Source organism: Magnolia sinica, chromosome 1 (genome assembly GCF_029962835.1).
Source record: "Magnolia sinica isolate HGM2019 chromosome 1, MsV1, whole genome shotgun sequence".
Lineage (NCBI taxonomy): Eukaryota > Viridiplantae > Streptophyta > Magnoliopsida > Magnoliales > Magnoliaceae > Magnolia > Magnolia sinica.
Genome location: NC_080573.1, coordinates 43,224,922 through 43,246,579, shown reverse-complemented (window position 1 = coordinate 43,246,579; position 21,658 = coordinate 43,224,922). Strand labels below are relative to the sequence as shown.

The window sequence follows — 21,658 nt, the reverse complement described above, 5'->3', positions numbered from 1 at the left end:
GTCCCGTGCTGGATTATAGTGTATTTTGAAATCCATTACACATGTGGGCCCCACATTGATGCATGCATTTATCCATGCCGTCCATCCATATAAACCGTTAACATGTGACATTCTGGTTATATCTGTGTACAAGTGAACACCATCCGTTGTGAATTTGATCCATTGATTACAATTCCATGGTCCACCAAACATGAATTTTCTTAATCCCGTGTTTTCCCTCTGCAAAATTTTTATACCAAACATGGGATTGGATGGCTACAATACCATTGTATTTCCTTACATGCAATCATTGTGCAATAATGATGTTAATCCCATCCAATACAATTCAATACCATTCAATTCATGGATTGCAATTCAATAAGCTCAATAAGGATTTCCGAAATATATGGGATTTCCCCCTAAAAGCTTTTAGGTTGAAGTTCTTATGTTAGGAGAGGAGGTGGGGCCCACCTTGATATTTGTGAGGAATCCATCCATTTTAACATATCATTTTAGGGCATGCAACAAAAAACAAGGTAAATTTAAAACTCAAGTAGGCCACACAAGAGAAAACAGTGGGGATTGAGTGACCACCATTGAAACATTCATATGACCGCAAGAGTTTTGTATCACGCTAAGGTTTTCTATGTTGTCACTTGTCAGTACATCCCGATGGGAATGACCTTATAAACGATTTGGATGACATTTAAACATCAAGGTGGAGCTCATGAAGGTTTCAACAATAGGAAATTCTTTCCCCATTGTTTCCTCTCGAATGGCCCACTTGACTTTTGGATCCGCTTGAATTTTGGTAGCATGTCCTAAAATGATCTCACAAAATAGATGGACGGGGTGGATTTCTCACAAACATCAAGGTGGGCCCCACCTTACTTCCCAGTGTAGTTTTCAAACATGGTTTTTGAGATTGTTGGTTGTTTTCCATGTACAACCAAACATTACATGAATCAAAATATGTATTTAAGTCATCCATCCTGTGTGATCCAAACACCAAAGTGAATAGGCTCACTCCCATGGCATTAGGTGACAATATTATAGGGAAGGGCGCGGATTAGGTACTACCCCCGCCTGTTCGCAGCTTGGGGCAGGCGGAGGCTTCGAGGGCCACTGAGGATCAACGTGATGTATTAATTTTATCCACACCATTCATTTATTTTTAAATATCATTTTAGAATAGAAAACCAAAAATAGAGAAGATCGAAGGCTCAAATGGGCCACAAAGTGGGGAAATAATTCTTACCGTTGAAATATTCTTAGGGGCCACAGAAGTTTTGGATCAAGATGATATTTATTTTTTTCACTTCATCCAGGTGTATATGACCATATAAACAGGTTCGATGGAAAATAAACAACACGGTGGATCCCAAAAAGGTTTCAACGGTGGATATCCTTAGCACCGCTGCTTCCTGTGGTGTGGGCCACTTTAGAGTTTGATCTACCTTATTTTTCGTCCAGTACTCTAAAATGATATGTAAAAATGGATGGACGGTTGGATAAAATTAATAGATCACATTGGCCCCTCAATGGCCCTCGGCGCCTCCGCCTGTCCCGAGCTCCGAATAGGCAGGGGTAGTACCTAATCCACGCGACTGTGGTAACCACCATCTTGTGTGTGACATCCTCTCTGTCCATTGGCTGCGAAATATAATTTTCATCATCATCACTATCCTGATTGTAACTAATCCGTCAGAGGCTCCTCCTCTGACTCTACTACCTATTTTCTCTTATTCGCTTTGCTTAGGCTTGTTTTAGCCAAATCCAAAGGATTAATAACCTCTGAATATATCTCCCTGTATTTGTCAACCTTGAAGTACACATCAAAGTAGTCATACACATTACGTCCACTGTATTCAATAGCTGCAATGGCATGTTCACAAGGGTTCCCACACCTTTGCCATATAAGGCAAGAGCATGTTTGCCGTTCAAGATCCACCTTCTTTGGATGTACATTTGCATTGTTCACATCACGAACCTCAAACTTTGCTGCACCACCTGACACAATAATTTTCTGACAACATCTCTCCAACAGAAATACCTTAGCATAAACATTAATAAATTCTTAGCATAAATATTTTAATTATTAATTTATGACATTGCAATTTGTGTAATCCAAACAGTAAATAGCGTAAGCACAAAGGTACACAACAATAGCAACAAAGTCACTGCCAAACGTTATAAATAAGCAGTATCATCATAAAATACCCATATTGAGATTACTCCATCCACATAATGCTATAGTGAACATGAAACGGAGGCTAGGATATGTGGCATACTCATTGAGTACAACAATGTTATAGGCAATGGGCACAACATCCAAGCACTGTGGTAACCACCGTGTTGTGTTGTGTTACATTCTCTTTGTCCATCGGTTGCAAAACATAAATTTGATCGGCATCATAATGAAATCATAATAATCATCATATCCTGTTTTGTTTGTATCCAATGGATTAGACAAGGCGTCTCTCTTCAATATCAACATATTTTCTCTTCTTCCCTTTGCTTAGGCTTGTGTTAGCCAAATGCAATGGATTAATAACCTCTGAATATGTCTCCTTGTATTTGGCAACCGTGGAGTACACATCAACATAGTCATGTATGTTACATCCACTGTATTTGATAGCTGCAATGACATGCATGCAAGGGCACCCACACATTTGCCATAGAAGGCAAGAGCATGTTTGCCGATCAAGATCCACCTTCTCTGGATCTGCATTTGCATTGTTCACATCACGAACCTCAAACTCTGCTGCACCACCTGACACACGATAATTTTCTAACAACATCTCTTTAAAAGAAATAAACTTATTAACTTTTGGAACCAAGATTGTGTCTCAGTTTGAACTTTTTTCCAACCTTTTATTAAATATCTCTATCATATAATCGTGCAACCTTACCAACACCCAACTGATAGGCACGTCTCTCCATTCGAACCCATCACACCACTCGTACAAGTCTAAATAATAATCCCTCCAAAAATAAAGCTTCTCTTCAAAGTGAGAAGTGGCCCAGTGCTTAGGATTAATATCCTTTACAAAATTCCATGCTTCTTTACATTTATCATGAATTTCACGCATGGAAGCATCGAATTTAGAATGACCCCCTGCATAAATTGCATTCACAAAAAGATGATCCAAATCAAGCAGACCCAAATCCTGACACTTGGACTTCTCCCACATTTCTCCAATCAGCTCCATCTGAGAGTATTGATGAGATGCATATGGAAAGATATCACTAACCACTTCAAGAATTCCTTCTCGTCTCTCTGATATAAATGTTAATTTAGGTATGCATTCCAAGACTTGAGCCAACTCATCACAGAACCATTTCCAACTCCCTACGTTCTTGATTCAACAAATGCATATGAGACTGGGAACCCAACATCTTCTGCGTCAATGGCCATGGCAAAGAGCCACACACCTCGGCATTTTCCTTCTATCTTCAAATAATCAAGCCTTAAAACTGGTCGGCATGCTTGCTTGAAACCATGAATGGCAGCCTTATATGCAACAAAAAGTCTCAAGGAGTTGTCCGATGACCTACAAAGCTTTGCTGTGCTTCCTGGATTTGTTCTCTGTATTTCTTCACAAATCTCCATGAGAGTTGTAATCAAGTTCCTCGCTTTTACTGCCAATTCTTTACCCCTCCAAGCTTTATCATAACTCACTTTGATCCCATATTCTCGACTAATCTCATCCACAATATCTTTGGGTGTACAACACAATTTTTTCTGGAGTCGGTCCTTTACCAAATCAGCAATCCATTTCCTACTGGCTTGTCGATGCGTTCTTGTATTTGACATTGTTGACTCATTCACAACGTTACAAGTATGATCTCCCTTCAAGGATTTTATCTTGAATGTAGGCTTGTCGGGAAGCTTCCATGCATGTATGCGCCATGAGCAATTGTCTTTAATGCATTTCGCCTGATAACGGCCACTGCCTGACCTGGTTCGCTTGTATTCAAAATTTGAACGTTTGGCGTACTCCCTTAAAGCCTTGTGGAAAGCATTTGCATCTTCAAATTCTTGGCCTTCTTTTAAAACCGACATAATTTTTGGCATGTCATTAACACAACTATTAACCACTTGATTATCCATCAACAAGCAGTCCACTTTACATAAATTATTTGATGCACTTGGAAGATAATTGTTATTGACATTAGTATTATGTGAGGAAGGCACAAGTGTTCCACTACTTTCATGTAAATCCCACAATGATGCTTGATCATTTCCATTATCAGCGTTCTGCATTAGAAAACTTAAAGAAACAAGAGAGAGAGAATCAGTGAATTGCATAATTGCAAACATAAAAAATTTGTATTTCAAGTACTTGGCATTCACAATGGGGATTGAAGATTTTTGGTCACAAAAAACAAAGAGCTGAATAGGCTCACTGCTTTGAGGAAATGCTTCCATCATATTGGATACGTCATCATCATTCTCAATCGACACAAGTGAATCCAAATCTAGACCAGGATATTTGTACTTGATGCTGCTAATGTCGGTAAACTGGCAAATCCCACACACTTTGGGTAAAAGATTAATGTAATCAATCCCTCGATCAACACAAACAATGCGGTTTGTGTCTCCCTTGTAATAAACCTTATTTGCTTCCCAAATGAAGTTGCCCCCAAATTTACGGAGCACTGACATCTTGTTCTTAGACATCATTTGGATGTGTTGTAATGAACTGAAAATTCATAACAAGAGAAATGTTGTTATGCTTAAGAAGCTCAAGAATAATAACTTTTACGTGCATGTTTAGAAAAGAAAAGAGCCAAATTCTTGTCTACTTAATTGTTTACTTTTGACCTAAACTCAATTCTATAGTAATTATATCAATATTTCCCTTTGTATTTACTTGAACAAGCGAGGATCATGATCTTGTTTTTGAGGAAAAGGACCTCATGGGCCTCATGGTGGATGAAACACGCCTTAAAATTTGCCCAGATTAGAGAATCCTGCGAATCCAACGTTTAGCTGTTTTCCTATTGAGTTGGGTGCTTGTTGCAATTCTTTCTCCCTTATTGTCTACTCACAGGGGACACATTGAAGAGTTAGAATCAAGATAGAATTGTCCCATCGTGAAGATAATTGGGGCATGGTCCAATCAGAGCTGGCCAATCACAGGTCTTAATTAATCACGAACCATGTTCCCCGCTTGTACAATAAAAAAGATCCAAGTTACCACACATTTTCTTGTCCCAAAACTCTCAAAATGCAAGTATCATATGATTTTCAATCAAGCAAAACATGTAGGTTTTGATCCACCTTTCACTAATATGGGGGCCATCAAGGAGAAGATACTACTAGGATAATCACTTTTATTGAATGATTTTATTTTTTCGAACTAGTAAACTCCAGATGCATAACTTTGCCAATGGTCCACACTAAGAAAAGGTTAACCAATCTCATGAAGAAGATAATTCAATGGGTGTGGGTTAGGGTCCAATCAGGACCCATTTCAGGTTCAGGTACCACCTTTTGATGACCCAGACCTGAATTTGATAAGGTTATCAAGTACCTATCACGTCTAAGGACCTTGGCTTGACCATCAGGACCACCAATTAAGGGGTCATGATCATACAATTGAGACTTTAAAGCAAGATCCATCCATTAGGTCACTTGTACAAATTGAAGAAACAAGGATACAATATACATGTCTTTAGAGAAAGGATATGCAAGATAACAAAATACATGATTTAGATCTAGAATGAGTGAAATCAGATATCAGATGTCAATCAGAATGGCCTAGATCTAGTTCCAATTTTCAAGAGAACCATTAATACAGGGAAAAACAGAGAAGGATTTAAAAACAGAAATTAAATGGGGGAGAGGGGCCTTTGAAGGTCATAGCTGGGATGGCTTAAGATCATCCGTTATTGTTATTTGTTATTTTTATACTGCATTTCTAACATATAATTTGGCCCATGTCAGTATAAAAGAAGAACTCATCTGAAAATAAAGTAGGGGTAATGTGAAACAGTGGAAAGAAAGAAAGAAGGGAAAGAGGAGAAGAAACGTTCGTACCTTTGCCTGTGGAGATCGATTCCTTTCGTATGGTCCAAAGACGGTATTTGAGAGGAAAAATCTTGCGAGTCAAAATCTTTATAACCTTAGCTCGAAAGATGAGATATTTGTTATGAGTTATCAGCCCAACTAAGAATGGTGGCAAACACCAAAAGTCTCCGCGTAGATGAGACGCGGTTTAGTCGGTGACCCGAACACCCGCCAGCTAACTGGTATCAAAGCATTGTGGTTCCCACCGTGATATATTTGTTTTTATCCACACTGTCCATCCATTTTTCCAGCTCATTTTAGGGCATGGTCCCAAAATTGAGGTAGATCCAAAACTTAAGTGGACCACACCACAGCAAATGGCGGGGAGAATGATGTCTATCGTTGAAATCTTCCTTAGGCCTACAGTGATATTTATTTGTGATCCAACCTGTTCATGAGGTTACACGGACCTAGATGAAATGAAAACACAAATATAAGTTTGATCCAAAACTTTTGTGGCCTCCAAGAAGTTTTCAATGGTAAACATTCAAATTCCAAGTTTTCCTGTGGTGTGGTCCACTTGAGCTTTAGATCTGCTACGTTTTTAAAATCAAGATCTAAAACGAGCTGAAAAAAGAGAAATTTAGGACTGTGGACCCCACTTTTTAGCCAGCTGTTTTTATAAAAGAAGACAAACCTTCTTCTGCAACTTAGACCTGCACGAGCGGATTACGAATTTCAGGGCGAAAATACCCCTCCTTTTTGCATACTCTTTTCACTGCTGCTGCTTTTCAGCATTGCTTTCGCTCCACTTAACGAAATACACTCTCTTCGAACGAAGAAGTGAAGTACGAAGGGTTTTCTTCTCATTCTCCTGACTGAAATCTCAATGAAGCATCTAGATATCCATCTAGATATCGTTATTCTACATTTTCCATATTTCATCTTGGCTAGGGTTACGTGAAATCCAACGAACTGGTTGCATCTCCTTGAAAAGGTTCAAAATATTCCCTCACTCCAAAGCACCTCTCTTCCACCTGCATTTGACCGGTACTGCGGCAGTCGGAGGTATAGATCTTGAAAAAAAAAGCTACACTCGTACAATGGCATTGCATGCGAAGTTCGGTCAATTCCATGTGTTAGGCTTAGTCAATTTCATGCATTAGGCTTAGTTAATTTTATGTGTTGATCGATTGAATCCATGTCAAACTTGCTCAATTCAATTTGAAGCTCACCCAATTCTATGTCAGGACTCACTTGATCTGATGCTACGCTCATTGAATTCCATGTTTACTCTGCTCAATTTCATGCTAGGATCGCTCAATTTAATGTTTGCCTAGCTTAATTTCATGGTAGATAAGGTCAATTTAATGTTTGCCTCGATAAATATCATACTAGGTTCGCTCAATTTAATGTTTTCCCAGCTTAATTTCATGGTAGATAAGGTCAATTTAATGTTTGCCGCGATAAATTTCATGCTAGGATCGCTCAATTTAATGTTTGTCCAGCTTAATTTCATGGTAGATAAGGTCAATTTAATGTTTGCCGCGATAAATTTCATGCTAGGATCGCTCAATGTAAAATTTGCCCAGCTTAATTTCATGGTAGATAAGGTCAATTTAATGTTTGCTGCGATAAATATAATGCTACGATTGCTCAATCTACTGTTTGCCTAGCTCAATATTATCTTATGCTCGCTCAATTTACAGTTTGCCCATTCAATATCTATGCAATGCTCGCTCAATTTAATGTTTGCCCCGCTCAATATCATGTTATGCTTGCTCGAAGAAATGTTTAGCCAACTCAATATCACGCTATGCTCGCTCGAAATATTGTTTGCCCCATTCATTTTCGTGTTTGCCCCGCTTAATTTCATGTTTGCCCCGCTCATTTCCTAGTTTGCCACGCTCAATTTCATGCCTGCCCCGCTCATTTCCTAGTTTGCCCCACTCAATTTCATACTTGGCCCGCTCAATTCCTAGTTTGCCCCACTCAATTTCATGTTTGCCCCGCTCAATTTCATGCTTGCCCCGCTCATTTCCTAGTTTGGCCCGCTCAATTTCATGTTTGCCCCGCTCAATTTCATGCTTACCCTGCTCATTTCCTAGTTTGGCCCGCTCAATTCCATGCTTGCCATGCTAATTTCCTAGTTTGCCATGCTCAATTTCATACTTGCCCCGCTCATTTCCTAGTTTGCTCCGCTCAATTTCATGCTTGCCCCGCTCATTTTCAGGTTACTCCCGCTAAATTTCTATTTTGACCCGCTCAATTTTCAGGTTGCTCTGCTGAATTTCATGTGTGCTTCGCTCAAGCTGATAATGCCTCCCTCGCTCAATGGCATGATAGATAGCATCACAAAATTAAACAAGCACCACTTGAAACCATTTGTTAACGACGAAGGTCCTTCATTATTTAATCGAGTTTTGTCATATGGCATGGTTCCATTGATTTATGATTCACTGATAATGTGTCATTGTATTGGTTTTTAGATAATGGCTGCAAGAATTATGTGTTCTTTTGGCGGGGAGTTAGAATTTGAAAACAAGCGATACTCGTACACGGGTGGAACATCAAAACAAATGACGCTACGTCTTGAGACTACGTACGAGGAGTTTCAATCTAGAATTTACAAGATTATTAAGTGCAGACCAAAAGATTGTGATATTAGGATGAAAGTATTGAATCCTTGCACTAACGAATCAATGCCTCCAATCGAAATCGAAGACGACGATGACGTTAAAGAGTTCTTGTCTTACCAGTTTGAGCATTCGGATAAATTCATCCCGTTAGTCATCGAAACAATCCAACACATCAATACCACAACATACGTGGACAGTGTGGCTGATGAGTATGGTGTGGAATTCAAATACAATCCCTCTCCATTACAAGTGGTAGTAAGCAATGATCAATTACTCGAGTTGCCGCAAACATTAAACGCCATGACTATGCAAGTCAGTGGTGCAGTTGACATTAAAAGTAATTATGAATACAAGACACCATCGTTAGCATCAACAGCGGATCTGCCATCATCATCCACCATCCTATCTGTGCGTGTAAGCGACATTTCGCTTTGAGACCTTCCCGATACATCAAACCTCATGACTCATCAATTTCTCGCACCATTTAATGATGATGCATTCACCAATGCAAAAATGCTGGAATATACTGATTTGTTATGTGAACTGACCGATATAGCTGTTGGGCAAACGTTTAAGGATAAGAGTCGGTGCCAGTATGTTTTGAGTCAATTTGCAATTCGGAATAATTTCCAGTATAGAGTAATATACTCAAATTCCAGGAGATTTACCGTGGTGTGCTTCGAAGATGCATGCGAATGGAGGGTTCATGCATCTCGAGAGAATGATATGGGTATATTCAAAATACGGACTTATGAATCAAAACACACGTGCGGCATGACATGGATGAAGAGCGATTACTGGCAAGCCAGCAGTAAGCTAGCGTGTGATCTGGTTATTAGCCGCATTGAACAATGCCTAGGGTAGAGGCCAGCTGACATTATCTTTGCCATGTAAGAGAAATATAATATTCATATCAGTTATTGGAAGGCATGGAAAGCTAGGGAGCTTGCAATTAATCACGTGATGGGGTCTTACGAAGACTCCTACAATCAACTCCCTTTGTATTTGCATGAGTTGAGGAGGGCCAACCCAGGGACAGTTATTGTCGTTTTTGTAAACCAACAGACTTGGAGGTTCGAGAGATGTTTTCTAGCTCTCGGATAATGCATACGAAGTTTTCAGAAATCATTGCGGAGGGTATTGGCTTTTGATGGGATACACTTAAAGGGCAAATACAAGGGTGTGCTATTCATCACCACAGGCTTAGATGGGGACAATCATATATTTCCACTTGCGTTTGGCATTGGGGAATCAGAGAACAACAGTAGTTGGAATTGGTTCCTTACCCACCTTAACAATGTGTTAGGGTCTGTGGAAGGTCTTGTCATTATATCCGACTGACATAAAGGTTTAATGAAAGAGGTTCCCCAAGTCTTCCTGCGTGCAATCCATGGGTATTGTCCGTACCACATCTACAGAAACATGGTGGACACTTTTAAGGACAAGTCGTTGGAGATGTATTACTGGATGGCTGTGAAGACTTGCAGGAGGGCCGAATTTGAAAAAATAATGCATGATATCGAAATGGCCAATCCCCCAGTACATGCATGGCTGATAGAAATCGGGTACGAGAGATGGGCATCTTCGCACTTTCCAGAAAGAAGATTCAACTTGGTCACAATGAACATTTCTGAGTGCGTTAATGCCCTTTTTAAAGAAGCACGTGAATACCCCGTTACGAAATTGATAGAGGCTGTAATACTGAAGATACATGAATTGTTTTACAAGAGACGAGAATCTACGGCATCATTTGTGGGTCCATTGACACCATGGGCGGAGAAACAGTTAAAGGATATCGTGCAGAAGGCGCGAGATGTTCGCTGCCATGCTATTTCTCGAGATGAGTACTATGTCGTTGGAGATTATAACGATACGGTGACGCTCGGTGAGTTTTCATGTACATGTCGTGAGTTTGGCGTGAAGGGGTACCCTTGCATGCATGTCCTATCAGCCTGCATAAACTACAATCTGGATCACTACTTATACTGCTCCCCATTCTACATGGTGCATAATTACCTGGCCACGTATAGTGAATCGGTGTATCCAGTACGTGACAATAGCAAGTGGGAAATTTCAATGGGGATGAAGGAGAATTGTGCGCAGATTAAACCTCCAAGATAGAGGAGGTCAGCTGGAAGACCCAAAAAGCTTAGAATTCCATCGCGTGGAGAGGAATCGAAAACAGTAAAGTGTGGGCGATGCAAACAAACTGGGCATAATCGCCGGTCGTGCAAGTTTCCGATACTCGGTGTGTAGCATATTGTATAATTTATGTACTTTGTATGATACATACAATTGAAAGTTATATATTGCTCCTAGTTGATCTTCATGTATAGCATATCGTGTAAAAATGCACCAATTGTCAGCCCTATTTATACATGCATTCCATAATGCCCCCTTATATTGTAAAAAGAAATTATCCACTATATTACCTGCATAACAAGGGTGACATTTGGATAATCAACACCACGTGCAAATGTAACGCCCCGAATCTTCAGGACCCGAGTATATGACTCGTTTCCCAAAAACCCGAGTGTTAATCTTAAAGGATGGTTAAAATTCACGTATTTTTTTTCTTTTCTTTATCAGAGTAAGCAGATGAGCGTAGAATGGAGAAGTAAGCTAAAAGGGAAGTTTAAATTTTCATTTAGAATATACAAATGGTTGCCCATAATGACCTATACAAACCAATGTCCCCATTCTTACAAATACAAAATTGACATAATATTACATGTGAAACAAGGTAAACTACAACAATCTTGAACTGTAAAATCATGTAGCAACCCTTAGCAAATAGAATCATGCACCTGTCAACCATAGCCTGCTCCTCACCAATATACGGGGTCACCTGCAATACCTGTACGGTTGTATATTTGATGGATGAGTGGCCAGCTCAGTGTGAATTCCCCTCAAGATTACACACCGCCACATTAGATAAGCATAGTTGTAAAACAACAAAGCAATCAAAACAATACATGATGCAATCTTTTTAAATGCATGGATGCATGTATGCACATCGGCCTGGGGATGCACATCCAGCAGGACTTGGGCTCGTCACCCATGCAAATCATCGACCTGGGAAAATCATCCAGTCGGACAGGGGTCGATAGTCGGTGGTCTGGGAGCTAGCGAAACGATACCCCTAAGATCCTAAGGGCACGTGCTACAGCATCCAGATTAGCCACCCGTCATCGCTAACATGCTATGGATGCATGATTAGCCAAACCGTTATTAGTCCAATTACAATCAGCCAATTTAGGTAAGCTCAAGGTCACTACGGGGAGCTCAGAGCCCAGCGTAGGCTGACAGCTCGGGCATAGTGTCCCATTACCACCATCCCCGGCTCATGAGACTACCACCTTAGGATGTTTAATGGAAAACCGTCAATTAGTGGTCAATCATATTATAACATATGGGGCTTGCCATCGCATGGTTGCACAGTATAAAAACATCGAGCCCATATAGGAAAAATACCAAGACAAGGACACATACGGCGATATCAAAGCAAGACACATAAGACAAATATCAAAGTAAGCCACATAGGGCGAGTATCAAAATCATGCGATAAAAGACCATCCTTGAAAACCGTTGGACACAACAACCCTGGATGGTAGGCCCACATCACTGGTTAATTTAAACCACCATTCAATAACCACTAAGCCGAAGGTCCATTACTATCACAACCAGTCGGGTTACATCCCAAGTATGGGTGTACACATATAGGTGGGGGTTTCCCACTGGTGTACCAATTCAAGTTCTATGAGCAATCCTCAAATAATTCATGAACAAATATATAGGATGAACATTAAATAGGCAATGTAGCAATTCAATTTCCACCAGCTAACACATGTGATTATAAGAGAGAGATATCAAATATAAATTTAAATAAAAACTATATCTTAAGCTAATGAGAAGATGGAAAGCTCAAGGGGAAGAATCATCACCTGTATGGTAGTGTTTTCGAATTCGGCCTGAGTTCTTCTTGAGGTCCGGGGTTACTCAAAGATTCTCCTAAAAATTACAGTTTACGTTTGTCAGGTATTCCTATGTCTTGGATTGACAGATGTATCATAGTGAAGTCTCATGGATGGTGCTACACATCGTGAGGTGGGCCCACTTGGTAAGGGGGTTCGTCTTATTTTTCTCCTCAGTCTTTTAGGACAAATCCACCAGACGGGTGGATGGCTTGGATAGGACTCCTACATCAGGATGGGGTTGATAGAGCGCAGAGGGGTAGCAGGTCCATTTCTCCATTAGCCATCCCCACTAGCGATCGATGCCGAGGCCTCAAGTGCTGAAGCACATGTCTTTACTTACTCTACCAGTTGAGCTATGGTTCAGGGTGTTCATGTCCAGCTGGAGTTCATTGATGGGCGGTCAGGATTTTAGGCAGATGGATGGCCAGAATTAGAACAGGCCCTCCAAGGTGGGGTCCATAGTGGTGGCCACGCGGTTTGGGTGGATAGTGTGGACACACATGTGTCACAGTGGGCCCCACCGTCCCCAGCTGGACGTCGTGAAGAAGACACACCCCATAGTGGTTCTACGTCCAGATCTTGGACGGTCTGGATTTGACATAAGTATCAGGTGGGTCCCACATGGGGCCACCTCATACATCAAGTATATATAATATTATATCAACCTCACATGCATCCACTATATGTTTAAATACCATAGATCACAAGCATCTAACATGTGTTTAAATATTATATATCAAATGCATTTAAACATTATTTCTACGTGGGTCCCACATGGGGCCCACCACATATGTATAGCACTTTACATGTGCATTGCCTCAAAACGTCACTTGCCATATCATTTCATCATCTTCTTTTTTTTTTCTTTTTTTTTTTTGTTAACGTGTACAGTAACCCGTCCAGCACTGGACATTTCTTTGTGAACGACCTGGACACTTCGTCCCTTGCTGGACGGTCGGATCTTTAGTGCGGCCCACCAGAAGTGCACGTATGTATGTGTGTGTGTGTGTATATATAGATTATATTATTATAATAAGATGCTATTTTATTTTGTAGATTGCACGTCCAGGGCTGTTTGAAATGGATGGGCGGCCTGAATACAATCATGTCATCAAGGTGGGGCCACATACATGGCCCACCAACTGTGGTAGGGTGAGGCTCACCTGCTGATGCGGGGTGCGACCCTTCTGCGTTTGTGCAGGGCCCACCTGCATTTGGTGAAGCCCACATGCAGTCCTCCTTGGTTTTCGACGTGCACAGCACCCTGCAGCGTGCTGGCTGATGTTAAACAGCCCCTGCTGCAGCAGTTTTGGAGGCCACTTTCTGGCCCCAATTTTAGTTCAAACGAGGCTCTCTTCTGGGTCGTTTTTCGACCAGCATCGGCGCCTAGTAGTAGCATGGTGGCAAGCGTTACCCTCAGCCCAAGGACGGTCTGAGCAGGGACGTTTTCGCCCTGACTCTTGGGTCGTTTTCAGCCCGATTTTGAGGTGTGCAGCAGCTCGACAGGGCTTGACTTGTAAGCTGTCCTAGAACCCAGTTTCAGCTACTATCTGGGGCCATTTACACGCTACTGCTTGGTCCCAGAACAGGGCCATACTCAGGCCGGTTTTGGCCTTGAAACAGTGCTTGGACGCAAGCCATCTCTTTCTTCAAACAGAGCCTGTTCTCGGTTCTGTGCATGGTTCTGTTAGTGGTTATTTTCAGCTATGATCCGGGTCTCGTCTGGCGGTTTGTTTGAGGTGCGGGTGGGGCATGGCGGAGCTTAGTTTATATTCATTTTAGAGCCTCAAAATAGAAAGAAAGTTTTACCTGTTTCAGTCGGCTCCAACCCGAGCTCGGGTTGACACGCACACACCCATCTCTTTTCCTTTTTCCCCACTTTTCTTTCTTCTCCCTCACTCAAGTGGTGTGGCCGTGGACTCACACTGACTCGGCTCGGTCCATTTCTCACGGACTGAGTCGGGACAGTGAGTGCTAGGCTCATCTTCCTTCTTCCTGCTTTTTCTCTCTCTGTTCTCTCTATTTCCTTCCTTCCTCACATCTCTATCTGTGTGAGATTTGAGAGGGCTGGACCTCCCCATTTATAGGCAGGGAGAGGGACTTTCAATGGCTGGGATTACTTGGGATTGAACGTCCGAGATTGCGGGTGAGGAGCGCACGCGGATTGTGCCAGCTGGAGTGGACAGTTCCATTTTCGGTATTTTTGTATTTTTGGGCTGTTTTGCGTTGGTTCTCGTGTGCCCACACATGCCTAAAATTCAGTTCTGTTAGTTGGGTTTTGGTCAGCTCTACCTCCTTGATCAAATGGACGGTTTGGATTATTGATATGGCCCCTCATGGTGGGCCATTTCTTAATCAAATGGGGGAGGGAAAAACACCACGAGCCGTGTTTTAAATGGCAGCGCAGCGGGAGGATTCCCATTTTCGGGAAATGGCGGGTCAGAGTCTGGTCTGACCACGCATGCCATTCGGTGTGCTGCTGGTGCACACGTGCTGTGTGCACACTCTAAATCTAAAGGTAGGGTCCACCAACTCCTTGCCAAATCTACTTCATCCATTGAGTTCTAGAAGCTCCACTAACGGACCTTGGCCATTGATTAGACTGATCTAAGGTCTAGGTGGGCCATACAGGTCGATTCCTAGCTTTAGCGGTAGATTCTCATTGATCTAATGGTCAGATTGTTCTGAAATTGAACGTCAATGGTTAAAATAGTCCCTGAAATTTACCAGATGATTGGGTCCATATGTTGTAGGGACATGGTGGTGGAAACTACCGTCACTTTCAGTTTCTGAAGGTTTCTTTTCAAAATAGGTGGGGTCCACCTGTGATGATCTTTCGGAAGATCTACTCCATTCACCGTCTTTGGCACGCCGTGATAACCCGTGGTCCGAAATTTGAAGTAGATCCAAATTTTAGGTGGGCCGCACGATCTGATAATGCATTAAATGACATTTACCGTAAAATCCCATGCACGTAGAAATTTGAATGAATTGAGATATTTTTCGAGAAGTCCACTTTACTACTTGTAGTTGTATGATCCGTTCTGTTCATTATGTTTAACATGCCCTGCTAGGATTAAGGTCCAAAAATGGGGCAGATTTGTTGATCGGGTGAGCCGCACGGTATGTTTTAGCTTCAACGGTAGTATGCAATGACATTCATGAATATTTACGATATTGCCATTCATTTCTCAACCAGCTTCTGACATCCATTACGTCGAAGTGCACCGCACGAATTCCTTGAATTTTGGCGGACATTGTTCATTTTTCGTGCTCTTTCTCTTGGTCCAGTTTGGGCCCCGATCTCTCAAGGATGTCCAAGATGCTCCTTTAGTGGCTTGCACACTCCGTAATTCAAAATAAAATTTGTACACTTCCGATTGACAAGTTACCAGGTAGTTGGGACTTAAACCCGAAGATCTTCACAATGACCGATTCATCCTGATATTCGGATGGCCCATTTGGCGGATCCAAACCTGATGGACGGTCAGGTGACTTGTTAAAAATAAGGAAGCTTTATGGTTAGCACTCTAACCATGCATATGGGTGGATGTATGGTCAGTTTTGTGAATAGGTAAACACAAAGTGGGTTTCCGGAGTGATTAGGGGTAAGACTTATATAACGTTAGATTCGAGTGACTTTCTTATACATGAAAGTTTCTCAGATTCTGATCCTAATGGTGAGTTAAACATATTCATATGGTGTGAACAAGATGAACGGATCAGAATCTTGGTCTGATAAGTGTACGGACGGATGTAGGGATCAAGTAGCTAAATTAATGTGATCTAAGGGCTGAAATTTGATGTGTACGGTTAATTTATAATAATTAGGCCTGGTATAAAGTTTCACACGAAACAGATCTTGAGAACCTTGTGAGTTGGAATTCAGGATATAGGTTGATGGCATTTTCATAATTATTATTGATCTAAGAGTTTTGTGAAATCTAATGGCTCCACATAGTTCTAGGTACGTTACTAAGCAATTCTTACAAAAGAACGCATATCTAAATTGTTATGGATAGGGATTATTTGTCAATTCCTTGAAGAGAAGACACATACGTTAGATCTCATGACAGAGAGTCTTACCTTGAAGTCTACAGTCAGATGGCTTGATCTATGAAAGAAGATCATTTCCAATGGTTCAATTTTTGTTGGGGAATGGATGTAGGGTTAGGATAGCTAGTTAGTGTCGTACACATGTACGTATCAAGTTAAACTTCATGGTAACACTCAAAGACTTTCAATACTCGGGTATTGAAAAGTTCAGGGTGTTACAGCAAATACATCAGAAGTCACAAGAATAAGACCTTTTGACTTCCGGAACTCATCTCCAACCCTGGTTCTATAGCTCTGCGGCTTTCTAGAATGGATCTCCCGCACATTCAGGTTCAACTCGGAAAGAAGGTTAGCAACTAGTCTTGTGACCATTGCAGTAGTACAAAAGACAAGAAACTGCAATTAACTTCGACTGGTATAACCTAGAGGTTGCGGACTGAAGAATCTTGGCAAGAGGAGTAAAATTGATTCCGGTAACTGTTACGAAGTAATGATGCATACCTTATGGTCAATATCCTCTGATATATGCTCTATGAGAATGCTATATAGTTCTGAAAAATGCATGTCAAGAGGGGCAACTAAATGTGTCTGTCTGATCTGAGTCACAGTCCACATTGAAATATTTATGGAAAAAGCAACTGAATAGGTTGATCCACCCATCTAAAAAAATTTGTCATCACCAATCAAGAAGAAATCATGCATATGCTTTACCTGTGAGTGTGTCTCCTCATACTTTGTATGATACATACAATTGAAAGTTATGTATTGCTCCTAGTTGATCTTCATGTTTCTCACGTTAGAATATGTTGAAGGAATCTCACCACTTAGCCCATTGCTATCCATGCATATGTTAAAAGCAAGAACAGATCATTAATCCAATTAGAAGATTTCTTACGCTCTTATTAGCTAGGGATTCCACAAACCGATTGGATGAACTTAATTGAAAGTTCAAATAAACCATTTAGTTCTCATCGATGGGCAACCACACCTTTCCACCCATTTTCAGGTGCCTTTCTGTCCGTATGCGAAGATGCAGGCATTGTAACCATCAAAGGCAGATTTGATCACTGGCTCAACTTTGGAAAAAAAAATTTCGATCAAAAGTTTTCAAGAACGAATCCAACTTAACAATTTCACATCGAGAAGCAACTAGGAAACTGCATTTATAACAACAGATAAATGGGACCTCCTTCATACTTAAAGATAGAGAGATTCAAATTAGGTCCCGAGTGCCCCATCAGCAAGGCATCCGACCAGATCAATGGTCCCAATCAGCATACATTTTTGCGATGGGTGTGGTGGTGGAGCAACACCTAATAGAACTTCACGAAGCACAACATAATAGCATCTCTCTATGCCACATTGCATCATTCAGTACAAAATTGTTATGCATATTATTGCATCAGAATGCACGATTAACATAAAGATTATCTGAAATCATTTGCTAATGTGGAGAATAGATAATCAGGAAGGAACATATGACATGGCTTTAAAGAAAACGCCTTTGATATATAGTAGGATACCAAATTACTACTTCAATGAATCGCTTATAACAGATAGAAGGATCAATTCCATGTTGAATTTATAGTTCGGGTTTAGTCTAATTTTGCCCTAGGTCCAGCTTTCCTGCATGATTTCTTTTGATCATGGTCATCCATGAAGTTATGTCACTTGTTCTACATAAATTATCAATTAGTCTAATTTTTCAAGGAAGCCTTGGAGAGTTCACTAGCCCCGATGAACAGTTTGGATGGGTGATGGAAATGCCAATGAGGTGATTGCAACTATAACCCATCCTCCAGTGGGTCACCCCACCATTATAACAGGTCACCTTTAAATACCTAGCCAGTACAACTATTGAATGGCCCCACATGAATTTGAAGGTTTTTGGGCAGTTGTCCATTGTTCTCTGTGGTGTGGCTGATGGATTGGTTTGTCTTTTAAGGCATCCTATTTCACAGTGGGGATGTGACCCTACAGGACAGTTTTCATGCCACACAAATGCCACATTTCCACATCCATGACAAAATAACAGAACCCAAAAGGCCAAAACAGCGCTGTCCTTTTCACAATTTAAAAAATTCAAAAAAAAAAAGAAGGGAAAATAACTTACCAAAAGAAAAATATGAAAGATACCACATTGATGACAACATACAGTAACCTGTATAAATCAAATTCAAAGCAAAACAAGCCAAACCAAGACAAATTAAGACACACCCAAAACAACTCTACCCTTATACCTCTAAAAAAATTTAAAATAATAATAACAAGGCAAAGCAAAAATGCCCATTACTTGCACACCCATGACAAAAGAACAGAAACCCAAAATAGCTCTATCCTTATGAAATTTTTTTTTAAAAAATACAAAAAAAAAGGAAATACCTTTCTAAGAGAAAAATGAGGGATAAGCAAAACATCAATGTACCCAAGGCGCATGTTAGTAGGAGGGGAAGGGAAGAGGGTTTTGAAGCTCACCATTGCTGCTGCTACCATTGTTGCTGTTGATGCATTAATCGGCATTCCTAACGGAGAATAAAATGCTATAATCGGCATTCCTAGACCACGAAAGCAAGCAAACCTGTAACTGATTCGGTAGTAGGGTTCCTGGATGGGTAATTTGTCTACTGCTGAGAAGAGATTGAGAGCATGAACAGGAGATATAATATGTATCAAGTAATCTTGTTGTGATCAGATCCAAATTTGAAATTTCTCATTGTACAATAAAAATATAAAATATGTAAGGGAAACAAATAAGTTGAATCTTTACCAAATTCAGGGAAATAAATCATATATGCAATTCATTATGCACATTGATAAGTATCCGAAACTTGACTGGAATCAATTAGAGCCAGAAGATAATAAGCATCCAAATGGCATCAAATGCAGAAAGTTCACATATCATGAGAAAACATATAAAATTGCCAAGCAGACAACAAATTCATAACACCACGTACTGTAATCACAAAAGTCATGAGGTGAAGATGCAAGGTCAGCGAGGAAGTTCATTTATAATCACACTTGGTTGTTGTCAGAGATAAATAGTTTGAAGGGGACATGGTGAGGCCATGGGCAACATGGTTCACCAAAAAAGAATTTAGATGGCGAGCTGTAGTAAACTTAAGGCTGGGCTGAGTTCTTTTTTCAGTTTTGTCGAATGGGCAGATTGATATAAGAGTGGCAGTCGGGTGTGGCAGAGGATTGAGGGGATAGTTTATGAACAATGAATTCTTTGATAAAGGTGAATGGCATGGTTGAGATTCTTGAGTCCATCTACAGTCCAGAGGAAGTGCATAAATAAATTTCATCATAACACCAAATACTAAAATCAAAATAAGTACCCCAAGTTTAGGCACTAAAATTATAGTCCCCTGTATCAGTTAAAGTAAAATTAAAGCTACTATTTAAAGAAATAGTTCGACAATAATATCCGATAGGCTTGGCATCCCAAAAAGATACTTGATCACAAGCCAACAGACATGACTAAATGCAGTCTAGCTGGACGGACCGCCATCCGGTGGAGCAACATCATCACGCCGGCAGGTGATTGTGGCAATAAGGGTGTCAATCTTATGCTCAACCCATGCCATACCCTTCTGAATGGCCTTAGAAAGCCACTCCAGTCGCGTGACTCGTCTGTCCTGCTCATCATTATGCCTGACAAAGTATGCCCTGCGGTTATGGTATGGCATCCTTCGACTAGTATGATTATACGAGGATCGTGGCTGCTCTCCCTCTGTAGGATAGTCGGTGTCGGCTGCCTCTGTCTCAGCCGCGTCCATCTCTACAACCTTTGTCTCCGCTGCCTCTGCTTCTGTCTCTCCCATAAAATCTTCACTGTGCCTTACTGATGTCAAAGCCCCTTTCAACCCCAGTTTCATGCGCTTGATGTTGTTTTGTGTAAACATTTTCACGGGTCTGGGTCGGTTAGTGGTGGGCATCAGGCCAACATGACGGGAGAGTAAACATAATAGGTGTGGGAATGGAATGGCATCCCTTCTCGTGGTTGCTATGCTGTCGGCAATTATTTGAGTAATGATGGTGGGCAGACACAGACGAATACCATGACAGATGTTGTATAGAATATCTAATATAGACGAAGTAATGTTAGACTTGTTCGAGTCCTTCGAATAAACATTCCAGGTGAAGATACTGTGTAGCACCTTGTACTTGTCTTCCAGGTGCGTTGCTCTTAGTCCATTACCCTTATGCCAAGGAACATTCTGTGCTTTACAAAAATACCTTGTCATTTCTAGCCGCACAGCTGGGTCATCAATGTCGTGATTCGTTAAGCCTCGACCTGTGGCTGGAATCCTTAAAAGTTGTGCAACCACCCCAGTATCAATGGTGGTGGTTGTCTCTCCAATGGTCACCTGAAATGAAGCAGGGTGCATTACCGGCGAGTGACAGTATGATAAAAATATGATCACTTGCTCATTTCTAACTGTCCCTCCAAAATCTAACAGATTACTCCACCCAACATTCTTCAAAATCTGTGGAATCCCAAATTGCTGGATGCACGCTCGATCGACTTTTTTCTCATATACTATTTTTCAGTTGTCAAAGAAGAAATCCCTCGAAGAGCCCCATTGCTAATGTGGAGAAATCCGGTTAAGATGAAGTGGAGGGAACGTTTTGGAAGAAGGATTCTAAAAATGGAATTTGAGAGAAATAAATGATGGTTGGTGAGAGCAGTTAATGCAGTTTTTTTTTTCAAAACTGATCATCATCGATAATATCGACAAGTTGTCGATATATCGACACTATCGGAATTTCAACGGTCAGAGCACTGGAGAGTTCAGTTCTTTAATCGATATTATCGACCACTAGTCGATATATCGACAATATGCTCTCGCTAGTATCTAGAACATGTCGATATATCAAGTAAAAATGAAATTCTTGGGGTTTTGTTACTGGATACATTCAGACGTAATTCGATATTATCGACAATCTATCAATATATCGATAAGTGGCAAAAAATCTACAATAGATAT

General features: G+C 40.8%; 2 protein-coding genes across 2 annotated transcripts in view; both read right to left on the bottom strand.

Annotated features, from left to right (window-relative positions):
* Nucleotides 1-3,331: 3,331 nt before the first annotated feature.
* LOC131247121 (uncharacterized) lies at nucleotides 3,332-6,166 on the bottom strand. Its single transcript, XM_058247563.1, has 3 exons — nucleotides 6,026-6,166; nucleotides 4,326-4,685; nucleotides 3,332-4,253 (listed from the first exon to the last, which is right to left on the bottom strand). Exons 2-3 carry the CDS (start codon nucleotides 4,664-4,666, stop codon nucleotides 3,332-3,334), a joined length of 1,263 nt encoding a protein of 420 aa, XP_058103546.1. The 5' UTR covers nucleotides 4,667-4,685; nucleotides 6,026-6,166.
* The window catches only part of LOC131247132 (uncharacterized), a 61,483-nt gene continuing 43,241 nt past the window's right edge, over nucleotides 3,417-21,658 (bottom strand). Inside the window, exon 3 of the mRNA XM_058247572.1 lies at nucleotides 3,417-3,533. The gene's annotated coding sequence lies outside the window, so the exon portion shown is untranslated. The remainder of the gene's footprint in view (nucleotides 3,534-21,658) is intronic.

What these genes read in the sequence shown, in the direction of transcription:
- LOC131247121 (XM_058247563.1), bottom strand. Translation starts at nt 4,666, where the DNA reads ATGATGTCTAAGAACAAGATGTCAGTGCTCCGTAAATTTGGGGGCAAC. An exon ending in ATCCCCATTGTGAATGCCAA is followed by an intron (nt 4,254 to 4,325) that starts GTACTTGAAATA and finishes TGTTTCTTTAAG; the next exon opens with TTTTCTAATGCAGAACGCTG.